Source organism: Oncorhynchus keta, chromosome 26 (assembly GCF_023373465.1).
Source record: "Oncorhynchus keta strain PuntledgeMale-10-30-2019 chromosome 26, Oket_V2, whole genome shotgun sequence".
Taxonomy (NCBI): Eukaryota; Metazoa; Chordata; class Actinopteri; order Salmoniformes; family Salmonidae; genus Oncorhynchus; species Oncorhynchus keta.
Window position 1 is genome coordinate 39717222 of NC_068446.1, and position 15520 is coordinate 39732741.

The 15520-nt window shown below is 42.8% G+C and overlaps 1 protein-coding gene across 1 annotated transcript in view; it reads right to left on the bottom strand.

Annotated features, from left to right (window-relative positions):
- Positions 1 to 555: 555 nt before the first annotated feature.
- LOC127912092 (secretory carrier-associated membrane protein 2-like) overlaps positions 556 to 15520 on the bottom strand; it is a 33803-nt gene continuing 18838 nt past the window's right edge. The window contains exons 6-9 of the mRNA XM_052480839.1: positions 9444 to 9603; positions 5609 to 5710; positions 3180 to 3297; positions 556 to 1034 (exon numbers count right to left, since the gene is read on the bottom strand). Of these exons, the coding sequence (XP_052336799.1) occupies positions 894 to 1034; positions 3180 to 3297; positions 5609 to 5710; positions 9444 to 9603 (521 nt within the window). The 3' untranslated portion in view covers positions 556 to 893. The remainder of the gene's footprint in view (positions 1035 to 3179; positions 3298 to 5608; positions 5711 to 9443; positions 9604 to 15520) is intronic.

The window sequence follows — 15520 nt, forward strand, 5'->3', positions numbered from 1 at the left end:
GTTCCTTTACAACAGAGACTCAACGGGTGGTTCCTTTACAACAGAGTCTCAACGGGTGGTTCCTTTACAACAGAGACTCAACGGGTGGTTCCTTTACAACAGAGTCTCAACGGGTGGTTCCTTTACAACAGAGTCTCAACGGGTGGTTCCTTTAAAACAGAGTCTCAACGGGTGGTTCCTTTACAACAGAGTCTCAACGGGTGGTTCCTTTACAACAGAGTCTCAACGGGTGGTTCCTTTACAACAGAGACTCAACGGGTGGTTCCTTTACAGAGTCTCAACGGGTGGTTCCTTTACAACAGAGTCTCAACGGGTGGTTCCTTTACAACAGAGTCTCAACGGGTGGTTCCTTTACAACAGAGTCTCAACGGGTGGTTCCTTTACAACAGACTCTCAACGGGTGGTTCCTTTACAATAGAGACTCAACGGGTGGTTCCTTTACAACAGAGTCTCAACGGATGGTTCCTTTACAACAGAGTCTCAACCTTACAACAGAGTCTCAACGGGTGGTTCCTTTACAACAGCCAGGCATGTAAGACACACCCCCCCCACACACACACACACACACACAGAGAGAGAAAGAACCGCTAAAAGAGAATATCCACACATACGAGCATCGCAAAAAAAGATGTACATGAACACATACTGAAGAACATCACAACATCAGGCTTCCAATTCCCAAAAAAACACAGTGGGTACAGTTTCCTACTCAAGCAACCATTTTGTTGCTGTCTGATGACCACAGCTCATATATGAAATGAGCTCCATGGTGGGACCTGTACTGGATGGTGACAGCAGGGGAGGGGATCCATCCCAAACAAGTGTTGTGGTGGTGGACATTGGATGGAGGAGGTGAAGGGGGTATCTGGGGGTTGAGTTAGCCCGGCCTGGGTCTAGTTGTTCCCCTGGAAGGCAGCGGAGGTGGCTGCGGAGGTGGCAGCCGTCTGGAAGGTCTTGTTGGTGAGCACGCCCTGGGAGAACTCCTGCTGGGCCTTCTGGAAGCTGGCCCCGGTACGGCTGTACTGGCTGTGCACCTGGGGGAGGACACCACATCATTAGGGGTTATAGTATAGAATGTATAGCAGGGCTCTCCAACCCTGTCCCTGGAGAGCTACCGTCCTCTAGGTTCTCTCCAACCCTGTCCCTGGAGAGCTACCGTCCTCTAGGTTCTCTCCAACCCTGTCCCTGGAGAGCTACCGTCCTCTAGGTTCTCTCCAACCCTGTCCCTGGAGAGCTACCGTCCTCTAGGTTCTCTCCAACCCTGTCCCTGGAGAGCTAGCGTCCTCTAGGTTCTCTCCAACCCTGTCCCTGGAGAGCTAGCGTCCTCTAGGTTCTCTCCAACCCTGTCCCTGGAGAGCTACTGTCCTCTAGGTTCTCTCCAACCCTGTCCCTGGAGAGCTAGCGTCCTCTAGGTTCTCTCCAACCCTGTCCCTGGAGAGCTAGCGTCCTCTAGGTTCTCTCCAACCCTGTCCCTGGAGAGCTAGCGTCCTCTAGGTTCTCTCCAACCCTGTCCCTGGAGAGCTACTGTCCTCTAGGTTCTCTCCAACCCTGTCCCTGGAGAGCTAGCGTCCTCTAGGTTCTCTCCAACCCTGTCCCTGGAGAGCTACCGTCCTGTAGGTTCTCTCCAACCCTGTCCCTGAAGAGCTACCGTCCTCTAGGTTCTCTCCAACCCTGTCCCTGGAGAGCTAGCGTCCTCTAGGTTCTCTCCAACCCTGTCCCTGGAGAGCTAGCGTCCTCTAGGTTCTCTCCAACCCTGTCCCTGGAGAGCTAGCGTCCTCTAGGTTCTCTCCAACCCTGTCCCTGGAGAGCTACCGTCCTCTAGGTTCTCTCCAACCCTGTCCCTGGAGAGCTACCGTCCTCTAGGTTCTCTCCAACCCTGTCCCTGGAGAGCTACCGTCCTCTAGGTTCTCTCCAACCCTGTCCCTGGAGAGCTACCGTCCTCTAGGTTCTCTCCAACCCTGTCCCTGGAGAGCTACCGTCCTGTAGGTTCTCTCCAACCCTGTCCCTGGAGAGCTACCGTCCTCTAGGTTCTCTCCAACCCTGTCCCTGGAGAGCTACCGTCCTCTAGGTTCTCTCCAACCCTGTCCCTGGAGAGCTAGCGTCCTCTAGGTTCTCTCCAACCCTGTCCCTGGAGAGCTACCGTCCTCTAGGTTCTCTCCAACCCTGTCCCTGGAGAGCTACCGTCCTCTAGGTTCTCTCCAACCCTGTCCCTGGAGAGCTACCGTCCTGTAGGTTCTCTCCAACCCTGTCCCTGGAGAGCTACCGTCCTCTAGGTTCTCTCCAACCCTGTCCCTGGAGAGCTACCGTCCTCTAGGTTCTCTCCAACCCTGTCCCTGGAGAGCTACCGTCCTCTAGGTTCTCTCCAACCCTGTCCCTGGAGAGCTACCGTCCTCTAGGTTCTCTCCAACCCTGTCCCTGGAGAGCTACCGTCCTGTAGGTTCTCTCCAACCCTGTCCCTGGAGAGCTACCGTCCTCTAGGTTCTCTCCAACCCTGTCCCTGGAGAGCTAGCGTCCTCTAGGTTCTCTCCAACCCTGTCCCTGGAGAGCTACCGTCCTCTAGGTTCTCTCCAACCCTGTCCCTGGAGAGCTACCGTCCTCTAGGTTCTCTCCAACCCTGTCCCTGGAGAGCTACCGTCCTGTAGGTTCTCTCCAACCCTGTCCCTGGAGAGCTAGTGTCCTCTAGGTTCTCTCCAACCCTGTCCCTGGAGAGCTACCGTCCTCTAGGTTCTCTCCCACCCTGTCCCTGGAGAGCTAGCGTCCTCTAGGTTCTCTCCAACCCTGTCCCTGGAGAGCTAGCATCCTCTAGGTTCTCTCCAACCCTGTCCCTGGAGAGCTACCGTCCTCTAGGTTCTCTCCAACCCTGTCCCTGGAGAGCTACCGTCCTGTAAATTCACTCCAATCCTAATCTAGCACACCTGATTCTAATAATTAGATGGTTGATAAAATTAATCAGGTTAATTATAACTTAGCCGTAAGAAGCATCCTGATCTCACCAGCTTACATTCTGTTTAACTACATGGATACAGTCACTACACCATGGTTAAATTCCTAAAATCAACTGGATGAGGTCAGAGGTTCCTCCCCTCTGACCTTCTCATCCAATGGATTTTGATGAGGATGCGAGGAATCAAGGAAAGGCAATAGAGATTCTCCCAGGGAGTTACGGTAACGCCACGTACCATCCCCAGCAGGATGACTGACAGCACAGCACAGGCAGTGAAGAAGGAGGCCACCACCATCATGATGGCTCCCACTGCCTTGTTGGAGCTGAAGGCTATCAACGAGGTGATCCAACCACTGGAATCAAGAAGGAATCAATATACGGTAAATTGTTTAATTTAGTCGAACGCGGAAATGCATTTGACTTTTAAATTGTTATAAAATATACATGTTAGTCACCATTGAACAATTATATGGTTTAAAGTCAATATTTATAGAATGCACTATATATACAGTGGCAAGATAAAATGTTTGAACCCTTTGGAATTACCTGGAATTCTGCTTAAATTGGTCCTAAAATTTGATCTGATCTTCATCTAAGTCACAGCAATAGACAAACACAGTCTGCGTATACTAATAACACACAAACAATTATACATTTTCATGTCGTCTTTATTGAAAACATTGTGTAAACATTCACAGTGCAGGGTGGGAAAAGCATGTGAAACCTTGGATTTAATAACTGGTTGACCCTCCTCTGGCAGCAATAACCTCAACCAAACGTTTTCTGTAGTTGCGGATCAGACCTGTACAACAATCAGGAGGAATCTTGGACCATTCTTCTTTACAAAACTGTTTCAGTTCACCAATATTCTTGCCATGTCTGGTGTGAACCGCTTGAGGTCATGCCACAGCATCTCAATTAGGGTTGAGGTCAGGACTCTGACTGGGCCATTCCAGAAGGTGTATTTTCTTCTGTTGAAGAAGCCATTCTGTTGTTGATTTACTTCTGTGTTTTGGGTCTTTGTCCTGTTGCATCACCCAACTCCTGTTGACTTTCAATTGGTGGACAGATATCCTCTCCTGCAAAATGTCTTGATAAACTTGGGAATTCATTTTTCCGTCGATGATAGCAAGCTGTCCAGGCCCTGTGGCAGCAAAGCAGACCCAAACCACAATGCTCCCTCCACCATACTTTACAGTTGGGATGAGGTTTTGATGTTGGTGTGCTGTGCCTTTTTTTCTCCACACATAGTGTTGTGTGTTCCTTCCAAACAACTCAACTGTAGTTTCATCTGTCCACAGAATATTTTGCCAGTAGCGCTGTGGAACATCCAGGTGCTCTTTTACAAACTTCAGACATGCAGCAATGTTTTTTTTGGACAGCAGTGGCTTCTTCCGTGGTGTCCTCCCATGAACACCATTCTTGTTTAGTATTTTACGTATCGTAGACTCGTCAACAGAAATGTTAACATGTTCCAGAGATTTCTGTAAGTCTTTAGCTGACACACTAAGATTCTTCTTAACATTCTGCACTGTGCTGCTGCAGTCAACTTTGCAGGATGGCCACTCCTAGAGAGAGTAGCAACAGTGCTGAACTTTCTCCATCTATAGACAATTTGTGGTACTGTGGACTGATGAACCATAAGGCTTTTAGAGATACTTTTGTAGCCCTTTCCGGCTTTATTCAAGTCAACAATTCTTAATCTTAGGTCTTCTGAGATCTCTTTTGTTTGAAGCATGGTTCACATCAGGCAATGCTTCTTGTGACTAGCAAACTCTCAATTCTGTGAGTTTCTTTATTTAATGTTTTTAATAGGGCAAGGCAGCTCTAACCAACATCTCCAATCTCGTCTCATTGATTGGACTCCAGGTTAGCGGACTCCTAACTCCAATTAGCTTTTGGAGAAGTCATTAGCCTCGGAGTTCACATACTTTTCCCAACCTACACTGTGAATGTTTAAATGATGTATTCAATATAGACAAGACAAATAAACTAATAACACACAAATTATGGCAAGCACACTGTCTGTTGTTGTGACTTAGATTAGAATTTATGCAGAAATCCAAGTAATTCCAAAGGGTTCACATACTATTTTTGCAACTGTATTTCATTGATCAAACATGGAGGGTCTGAATGGTTGAAGAGTCCTTCTGTGGCTCAGTTGGTAGAGCATGGCGCTTGTAACGCCAGGGTAGTGGGTTCGATCCCCGGGACCACCCATACGTAGAATGTATGCACACATGACTGTAAGTCGCTTTGGATAAAAGCGTCTGCTAAATGGCATATATTATTATATTATTAAGAGTTTAATGTACATAAAATATTTTCAGATTTACTTATCAACTATTCAAAAGCAAACAGTGGCCCTGTTCCAATTCTTTACAAAGTGAATTCTACATCCTCACTCACAGATCTGACCTGGGCCCATATTTACAAAGCATCTCAGAGTGCTGATCTAGGATCAGGTCCCTCATTGCCATTATACTCATATTTATTCTGACCTAAAAAGGGAAAACGGATCCTAGATCAGTACTCATAATCTTGGTCTGGTGTATATGGGCCCTGGTTGGACTGGTGAACACACACAGATTGAAGATAAAAAACAACAACATCAATTTGACATCCATAGCATCCCACTCACTCAGACCTGTTCCTCACACCCACCTGTTTCCCCAGTTGTGGATGCCCACAGACTGGATAATGAACACCACCACTTGGCAGAAGAACACAAAGAAGAAGAAGAAGTAACTGAAGGAGCTGTCCGACCTGCAGAGACCCAGGGTTTAGAGAACACAGAATTAAATAGCACCATTTGGCAGTAAATTGGGAAATAAAAGCCTTATTTGTTTTTATATATATATTTCTTAAACACTTCACTGTTTCTCTGTGTTTGGACAGGATGCCAACAGTTCGAGCAGTAAAAAGGACCTGTTTTGTCTGATATACCACGACTGTCAGCCAAATCAGCATTCAGGGCTCGAACCACCAAGCTTATAATATAGAAATAATACTTTTACCTTGCTACAGCAATGTTTCAAATCAGTCCCTCCAGTATCTTGCAATTGCATACTTTTTTTTTAGCTAAATCAACAGCTTACAAATGTGACCAATCACCATTAACCAATCAGCACTTTTACCGCATAAAATGGTTAAATCAAGCCAATCAATCAACTTAAACAAACCTTTCATCCCGTCGGTGCATTTTTATTATTTTTTTTATTATTATTATAATTTTACCCCTTTTTCTCCCCAATTTTGTGTTTTCCAATTGTTTTAGTAGCTACTATCTTGTCTCATCGCTACTACTCCTGTACGGGCTCGGGAGAGAAAAAGGTTGAAAGTCATGCGTCCTCCGATACACAACCCAACCAAGTCGCACTGCTTCTTAACACAGCGTGCATGGAACCCGGAAGCCAGCCGCACCAATGTGTCGGAGGAAACACTGTACACCTGGCAACCTTGGTTAGCGTGCACTGCGCCCGGCCCGCCACAGGAGTCGCTGGTGCGCGATGAGACAAGGACATCCCTACCGACCAATCCCTCCCTAACCCGGACGACGCTAGGCCAATTGTGCGTCGCCCCACGGACCTCCCGGTCGCGGCCGGTTACGACAGAGCCTGGGCGCGAACCCAGCGTCTCTGATGGCACAGCTGGCGCTGCAGTACAGCGCCCGGGAGGCCCCGTCAGTGCATTTTAGTGACAAATTGGAAAATGAACTATTCTGCATGCAAATATCACACACAAAACACACTAAAATCCTGGGACGGACTTTCAAATGCTCTTTGTGATCCACCAGATAAACAAAGCCTTGTTGTCAGCCAAAGCACAGTGGCATGCAAACCAATTGAATGCACAAATTAGCTATATGCAAACATGAAAGATTATAGAAACTCTTATTGATTAAATAACTTATCGTGAAGATCAGTAGGTCCTGGTAGGTCCTGGTAAACTCAATAGGTCCTGGTAAACTCAATAGGTCCTGGTAAACTCACTAGGTCCTGGTAAACTCACTAGGTCCTGGTAGGTCCTGGTAAACTCACTAGGTCCTGGTAAACTCACTAGGTCCTGGTAAACTCACTAGGTCCTGGTAAACTCACTAGGTCCTGGTAGGTCCTGGTAAACTCACTAGGTCCTGGTAGGTCCTGGTAAACTCAGTAGGTCCTGGTAAACTCAGTAGGTCCTGGTAAACTCAGTAGGTCCTGGTAAACTCACTAGGTCCTGGTAAACTCACTAGGTCCTGGTAGGTCCTGGTAAACTCACTAGGTCCTGGTAAACTCACTAGGTCCTGGTAAACTCACTAGGTCCTGGTAGGTCCTGGTAAACTCACTAGGTCCTGGTAGGTCCTGGTAAACTCAGTAGGTCCTGGTAAACTCAGTAGGTCCTGGTAAACTCAGTAGGTCCTGGTAGGTCCTGGTAAACTCAGTAGGTCCTGGTAGGTCCTGGTAAACTCAATAGGTCCTGGTAAACTCAGTAGGTCCTGGTAAACTCACTAGGTCCTGGTAAACTCACTAGGTCCTGGTAAACTCACTAGGTCCTGGTAAACTCAGTAGGTCCTGGTAAACTCAATAGGTCCTGGTAAACTCAATAGGTCCTGGTAAACTCACTAGGTCCTGGTAGGTCCTGGTAAACTCACTAGGTCCTGGTAAACTCACTAGGTCCTGGTAAACTCACTGGGTCCTGGTAAACTCACTAGGTCCTGGTAGGTCCTGGTAAACTCACTAGGTCCTGGTAAACTCACTAGGTCCTGGTAAACTCACTAGGTCCTGGTAGGTCCTGGTGAACTCAGTAGGTCCTGGTAAACTCAGTAGGTCCTGGTAAACTCAGTAGGTCCTGGTAGGTCCTGGTAAACTCAGTAGGTCCTGGTAGGTCCTGGTAAACACAATAGGTCCTGGTAAACTCAGTAGGTCCTGGTAAACTCAGTAGGTCCTGGTAAACTCAGTAGGTCCTGGTAAACTCACTAGGTCCTGGTAAACTCAGTAGGTCCTGGTAAACTCAGTAGGTCCTGGTAAACTCAGTAGGTCCTGGTAAACTCACTAGGTCCTGGTAAACTCAATAGGTCCTGGTAAACTCAATAGGTCCTGGTAAACTCAGTAGGTCCTGGTAAACTCAGTAGGTCCTGGTAAACTCAGTAGGTCCTGGTAGGTCCTGGTAAACTCAGTAGGTCCTGGTAAACTCAGTAGGTCCTGGTAAACTCACTAGGTCCTGGTAAACTCAGTAGGTCCTGGTAAACTCAGTAGGTCCTGGTAAACTCAGTAGGTCCTGGTAAACTCACTAGGTCCTGGTAAACTCAATAGGTCCTGGTAAACTCAATAGGTCCTGGTAAACTCAGTAGGTCCTGGTAAACTCAGTAGGTCCTGGTAGGTCCTGGTAAACTCAGTAGGTCCTGGTAAACTCAGTAGGTCCTGGTAGGTCCTGGTAAACTCAGTAGGTCCTGGTAAACTCAGTAGGTCCTGGTAGGTCCTGGTAAACTCAGTAGGTCCTGGTAAACGCAGTAGGTCCTGGTAAACTCAATAGGTCCTGGTAGGTCCTGGTAAACTCGGTAGGTCCTGGTAAACTCACTAGGTCCTGGTAAACGCAGTAGGTCCTGGTAAACTCACTAGGCCCTGGTAAATGCAGTAGGTCCTGGTAAACTCAATAGGTCCTGGTAGGTCCTGGTAAACTCGGTAGGTCCTGGTAAACTCACTAGGTCCTGGTAAACTCAGTAGGTCCTGGTAAACTCAGTAGGTCCTGGTAAACTCACTAGGTCCTGGTAAACTCACTAGGTCCTGGTAAACTCAGTAGGTCCTGGTAGGTCCTGGTAAACTCAGTAGGTCCTGGTAAACTCAGTAGGTCCTGGTAAACTCACTAGGTCCTGGTAAACTCACTAGGTCCTGGTAAACTCAATAGGTCCTGGTAAGCTCAATAGGTCCTGGTAAACTCAATAGGTCCTGGTAAACTCAATAGGTCCTGGTAGGTCCTGGTAAACTCAGTAGGTCCTGGTAAACTCGGTAGGTCCTGGTAAACTCGGTAGGTCCTGGTAAACTCAATAGGTCCTGGTAAACTCAATAGGTCCTGGTAAACTCAATAGGTCCTGGTAAACTCAGTAGGTCCTGGTAAACTCGGTAGGTCCTGGTAAACTCGGTAGGTCCTGGTAAACTCAATAGGTCCTGGTAAACTCAATAGGTCCTGGTAAACTCAGTAGGTCCTGGTAGGTCCTGGTAAACTCAATAGGTCCTGGTAAACTCAGTAGGTCCTGGAAAACTCAGTAGGTCCTGGTAAACTCAGTAGGTCCTGGTAAACTCACTAGGTCCTGGTAAACTCACTAGGTCCTGGTAAACTCACGAGGTCCTGGTAAACTCACTAGGTCCTTATTATTATTATATTTGGTAAACTCAGTAGGTCCTGGTAGGTCCTGGTAAACTCAGTAGGTCCTGGTAAACTCGGTAGGTCCTGGTAAACTCGGTAGGTCCTGGTAAACTCAATAGGCCCTGGTAAACTCACTAGGTCCTGGTAAACTCACTTGAAGGCCTTGTAGACAGGTCTGTACCAACAGAGGAAGGAGCACGGGGCAAACAGGATGAGCCAAAGAATGGACAGGCCAAAGTTCATGCCAAAGGACGTGACCACGGTGAAGTAGAGCAGACAGGCCAGCAGGTTGAGGAACAGAGTCACACAGTGGACTGGAGGGAGGGAGAAAAGGGGGGGGCGTTGTGTTCATTATAGGTACCAATTGGAAGAAAACTGACTGGAACAGGGTTAAGGCAACCTGGACTCATTTTTGTTTCATGTTGCAAAATGCTTTCAATGTAAACACGCCCTTAATGAATGCACCCCCAATGATACAATGGTTATGGGGTTATAGTGACAGACTGTAAGCTTTCATTTAAGGGTATTTTCATCCATATCGGGTGAACCATTTTTAAATCACAGCACTTTTTGTACATACTCCCATTTTAGGGGACCAAGAGTATTGGGGCAAATTCACTTATGAGTATTAAAGTTGTCAAAAGTTTAGTCTTTGGTGCCATATTCCCAGCACAGAATGACTACATCAAGGTTGTGACTCTACAAACTTGTTGGATGCATTTGCTGTTTGTTTTGGTTGCGTTTCATATTATTATGTGCCCAATAGAAATGAATGGTAAAAAAATGTAGTGTAATTTTGGAGTCACTTTTGTTGTAAATAAGAATAGAATATGATTCTAAACACATCTACATTAATGAGGACGCTACCATGATTAGACAGTCCTGAATGAATCGTGAATAATGATGAGTGAGAAAGTTACAGACTCCCAAGACAGTTTGCACTGTTCTGTGAAGGGAGTAGGACACAGCGTTGTACGAGATCTTCAGTTTCTTGGCAATTTCTCATATGGAATAGCCTTCATTTCTCAGAACAAGAATAAACTGACGAGTTTCAGAAGAAATACTGTTTCTGGCCATTTTGTAATCGAACCCACAAATGCTGATGCTCCAGGTACTCCACTAATCTAAAGAAGGCCAGTTTTATTGCTTCTTTAATCAGAACAACAGTTTTCAGTTGTGCTAACATAACTGTAAAAGGGTTTTCTAATGATCAATTAGCCTTTTAAAATGATAAACTTGGATTAGCTAACACAACGTGCCATTGGAACACAGGAGTGATGGTTGCTGATAATGGGCCTCTGTACGCCTATGTAGATATTCCAATAAAAATCATTTGTTTCCAGCTACAATAGTCATTTACAACATTAACAAATGTCTACACTGTATTTCTGATCAATTTGATGTTATTTTAAAGGACAAAAAAAATAGCTTTCCTTTCAAAAACCTGGACATTTCTAAGTGACCCGAAACTTTTGAACGGTAGTGTATATAGAGAGGCATAGATAGGTATAGATAGATGGGTACAGGTATAGATATAGTTAGGTATAGATATAGATAGATGGGTACAGGTACAGATATAGATGGGTATAGATAGGTACAGATGGGTACAGGTATAGATATAGATAGATGGGTACAGGTATAGATATAGATAGATGGGTACAGGTACAGATATAGATGGGTATAGATGGGTACAGGTATAGATATAGATAGATGGGTACAGGTATATATATAGATAGATGGGTACAGGTACAGATATAGATGGGTATAGATGGGGTACAGATATAGATGGGTACAGATATAGATAGGTATAGATATAGAGATAGATGGGTACAGGTACAGATATAGATGGGTATAGATATAGATAGATGGGTACAGGTATAGATAGATGGGTATAGATATAGATAGATGGGTACAGGTATAGATATAGATGGGTATAGGTACAGATATAGATAGGTATAGATATAGATGGGTACAGGTATAGATATAGATAGGTATAGATATATAGATGGGTACAGGTAGATATAGATGGGTACAGATATAGATGGGTACAGATATAGATGGGTACAGATATAGATGGGTACAGGTACAGATATAGATGGGTATAGATATAGATAGATATAGATATAGATAGATGGGTACAGGTACAGATATAGATGGGTATAGATATAGATAGGTATAGATATAGATAGATGTGTACAGGTACAGATATAGATGGGTATAGATATAGATAGATGGGTACAGGTACAGATATAGATGGGTATAGATATAGATAGGTATAGATATAGATAGATGGGTACAGGTACAGATATAGATGGGTATAGATGGGTACAGGTATAGATATAGATAGATGGGTACAGGTATATATAGAGATAGATGGGTACAGGTACAGATATAGATGGGTATAGATGGGTACAGATATAGATGGGTACAGATATAGATGGGTACAGATATAGATGGGTACAGATATAGATGGGTACAGGTACAGATATAGATGGGTATAGATATAGATAGATGGGTACAGGTATAGATATAGATAGATGGGTACAGGTATAGATATAGATAGATGGGTACAGGTACAGATATAGATGGGTATAGATATAGATTGAGGGGTACAGGTATAGATATAGATAGGTATAGATATAGATAGATGGGTACAGGTACAGATATAGATGGGTACAGGTACAGATATAGATGGGTATAGATATAGATGGGTATAGATATAGATAGATGGGTACAGGTATAGATATAGATATAGATGGGTACAGGTACAGATATAGATAGATAGGTATAGATATAGATAGATGGGTATAGATATAGATAGATATAGATATAGATAGATGGGTATAGATATAGATAGATGGGTATAGATATAGATATAGATGGGTATAGATATAGATAGGTACAGATATAGATAGATGGGTACAGGTATAGATATAGATGGGTATAGATATAGATAGGTATAGATATAGATAGATGGGTACAGGTACAGATATAGATGGGTATAGATATAGATGGGTATAGGTATAGATAGATGGGTACAGGTATAGATATAGATAGATGGGTACAGGTATAGATATAGATAGATGGGTACAGGTACAGATATAGATGGGTATAGATATAGATAGAGGGGTACAGGTATAGATATAGATAGGTATAGATATAGATAGATGGGTACAGGTACAGATATAGATGGGTACAGGTACAGATATAGATGGGTATAGATATAGATAGGTATGGATATAGATAGATGGGTACAGGTACAGATATAGATGGGTATAGATATAGATAGGTATAGATATAGATAGATGGGTACAGGTACAGATATAGATGGGTATAGATATAGATAGGTATAGATATAGATAGATGGGTACAGGTACAGATATAGATGGGTATAGATATAGATGGGTATAGGTATAGATAGATGGGTACAGGTATAGATATAGATAGATGGGTACAGGTATAGATATAGATAGATGGGTACAGGTATAGATATAGATAGATGGGTACAGGTACAGATATAGATGGGTATAGATATAGATAGAGGGGTACAGGTATAGATATAGATAGATGGGTACAGGTACAGATATAGATGGGTACAGGTACAGATATAGATGGGTATAGATATAGATGGGTATAGATATAGATAGGTATAGATATAGATAGATGGGTACAGGTACAGATATAGATGGGTATAGATATAGATAGGTATAGATATAGATAGATGGGTACAGGTACAGATATAGATGGGTATAGATATAGATAGGTATAGATATAGATAGATGGGTACAGGTACAGATATAGATGGGTATAGATATAGATAGGTATAGATATAGCTGGATGGGTACATGTACAGATATAGATGGGTATAGATATAGATAGGTATAGATATAGATAGATGGGTACATGTACAGATATAGATGGGTATAGATATAGATAGGTATAGATATAGATAGATGGGTACAGGTACAGATATAGATGGGTATAGATATAGATGGGTATAGATATAGATAGATGGGTACAGGTACAGATATAGATGGGTATAGATATAGATGGGTATAGATATATATAGATGGGTACAGGTATAGATATATATAGATGGGTACAGGTATAGATATATATAGATGGGTACAGGTATAGATATATATAGATGGGTACAGGTATAGATATATATAGATGGGTACAGGTATAGATATATATAGATGGGTACAGGTACAGATATAGATAGATGGGTACAGGTACAGATATAGATAGATGGGTACAGGTACAGGTACAGATATAGATAGATGGGTACAGGTACAGATATAGATAGATGGGTACAGGTACAGATATAGATAGATGGGTACAGGTACATGTATAGATAGATGGGTACAGGTATAGATATAGATAGATGGGTACAGGTATAGATATAGATGGGTATAGATATAGATAGATGGGTACAGGTACAGATATAGATAGATGGGTACAGGTACAGATATAGATAGATGGGTATAGATATAGATGGGTACATGTACAGATATAGATAGATGGGTACAGGTACAGATATAGATAGATGGGTATAGATATAGATAGATGGGTACAGGTACAGATATAGATAGATGGGTACAGGTATAGATATAGATGGGTATAGATATAGATAGATGGGTACAGGTATAGATATAGATAGATTGGTACAGGTATAGATATAGATGGGTATAGATATAGATAGATGGGTACAGGTACAGATATAGATAGATGGGTACAGGTACAGATATAGATAGATGGGTACAGGTATAGATATAGATGGGTATAGATATAGATAGATGGGTACAGGTACAGATATAGATAGATGGGTACAGGTATAGATATAGATGGGTATAGATATAGATAGATGGGTACAGGTACAGATATAGATAGATGGGTATAGATATAGATGGGTATAGATATAGATAGATGGGTACATGTACAGATATAGATAGATGGGTACAGGTACAGATATAGATAGATGGGTATAGGTATAGATAGATGGGTACATGTACAGATATAAATAGATGGGTACAGGTATAGATATAGATGGGTATAGATATAGATAGATGGGTACAGGTATAGATATAGATAGATGGGTACAGGTATAGATATAGATGGGTATAGATATAGATAGATGGGTACAGGTACAGATATAGATAGATGGGTACAGGTATAGATATAGATGGGTATAGATATAGATAGATGGGTACAGGTACAGATATAGATAGATGGGTATAGATATAGATGGGTATAGATATAGATAGATGGGTACATGTACAGATATAGATAGATGGGTACAGGTACAGATATAGATAGATGGGTATAGATATAGATGGGTATAGATATAGATAGATGGGTACAGGTACAGATATAGATAGATGGGTATAGATATAGATAGATGGGTACATGTACAGATATAAATAGATGGGTACAGGTATAGATATAGATGGGTATAGATATAGATAGATGGGTACAGGTACAGATATAGATAGATGGGTATAGATATAGATAGATGGGTACATGTACAGATATAGATAGATGGGTACAGGTACAGATATAGATAGATGGGTATAGATATAGATGGGTATAGATATAGATAGATGGGTACAGGTACAGATATAGATAGATGGGTATAGATATAGATAGATGGGTACATGTACAGATATAAATAGATGGGTACAGGTATAGATATAGATGGGTATAGATATAGATAGATGGGTACAGGTATAGATATAGATAGATGGGTACAGGTATAGATATAGATGGGTATAGATATAGATAGATGGGTACAGGTATAGATATAGATAGATGGGTACAGGTATAGATATAGATGGGTATAGATATATATAGATGGGTACAGGTACAGATATAGATAGATGGGTACAGGTACAGATATAGATGGGTACAGGTATAGATATAGATAGATGGGTATAGATATAGATAGATGGGTACAGGTATAGATAGATGGGTACAGGTATAGATAGATGGGTACAGATATAGATAGATGGGTACAGATATAGATAGATGGGTACAGGTATAGATAGATGGGTATAGATATAGATAGATGGGTACAGGTATAGATATAGATAGATGGGTATAGATATAGATGGGTATAGATATAGATAGATGGGTACATGTACAGATATAGATAGATGGGTACAGGTACAGATATAGATAGATGGGTATAGATATAGATGGGTATAGATATAGATAGATGGGTACAGGTAC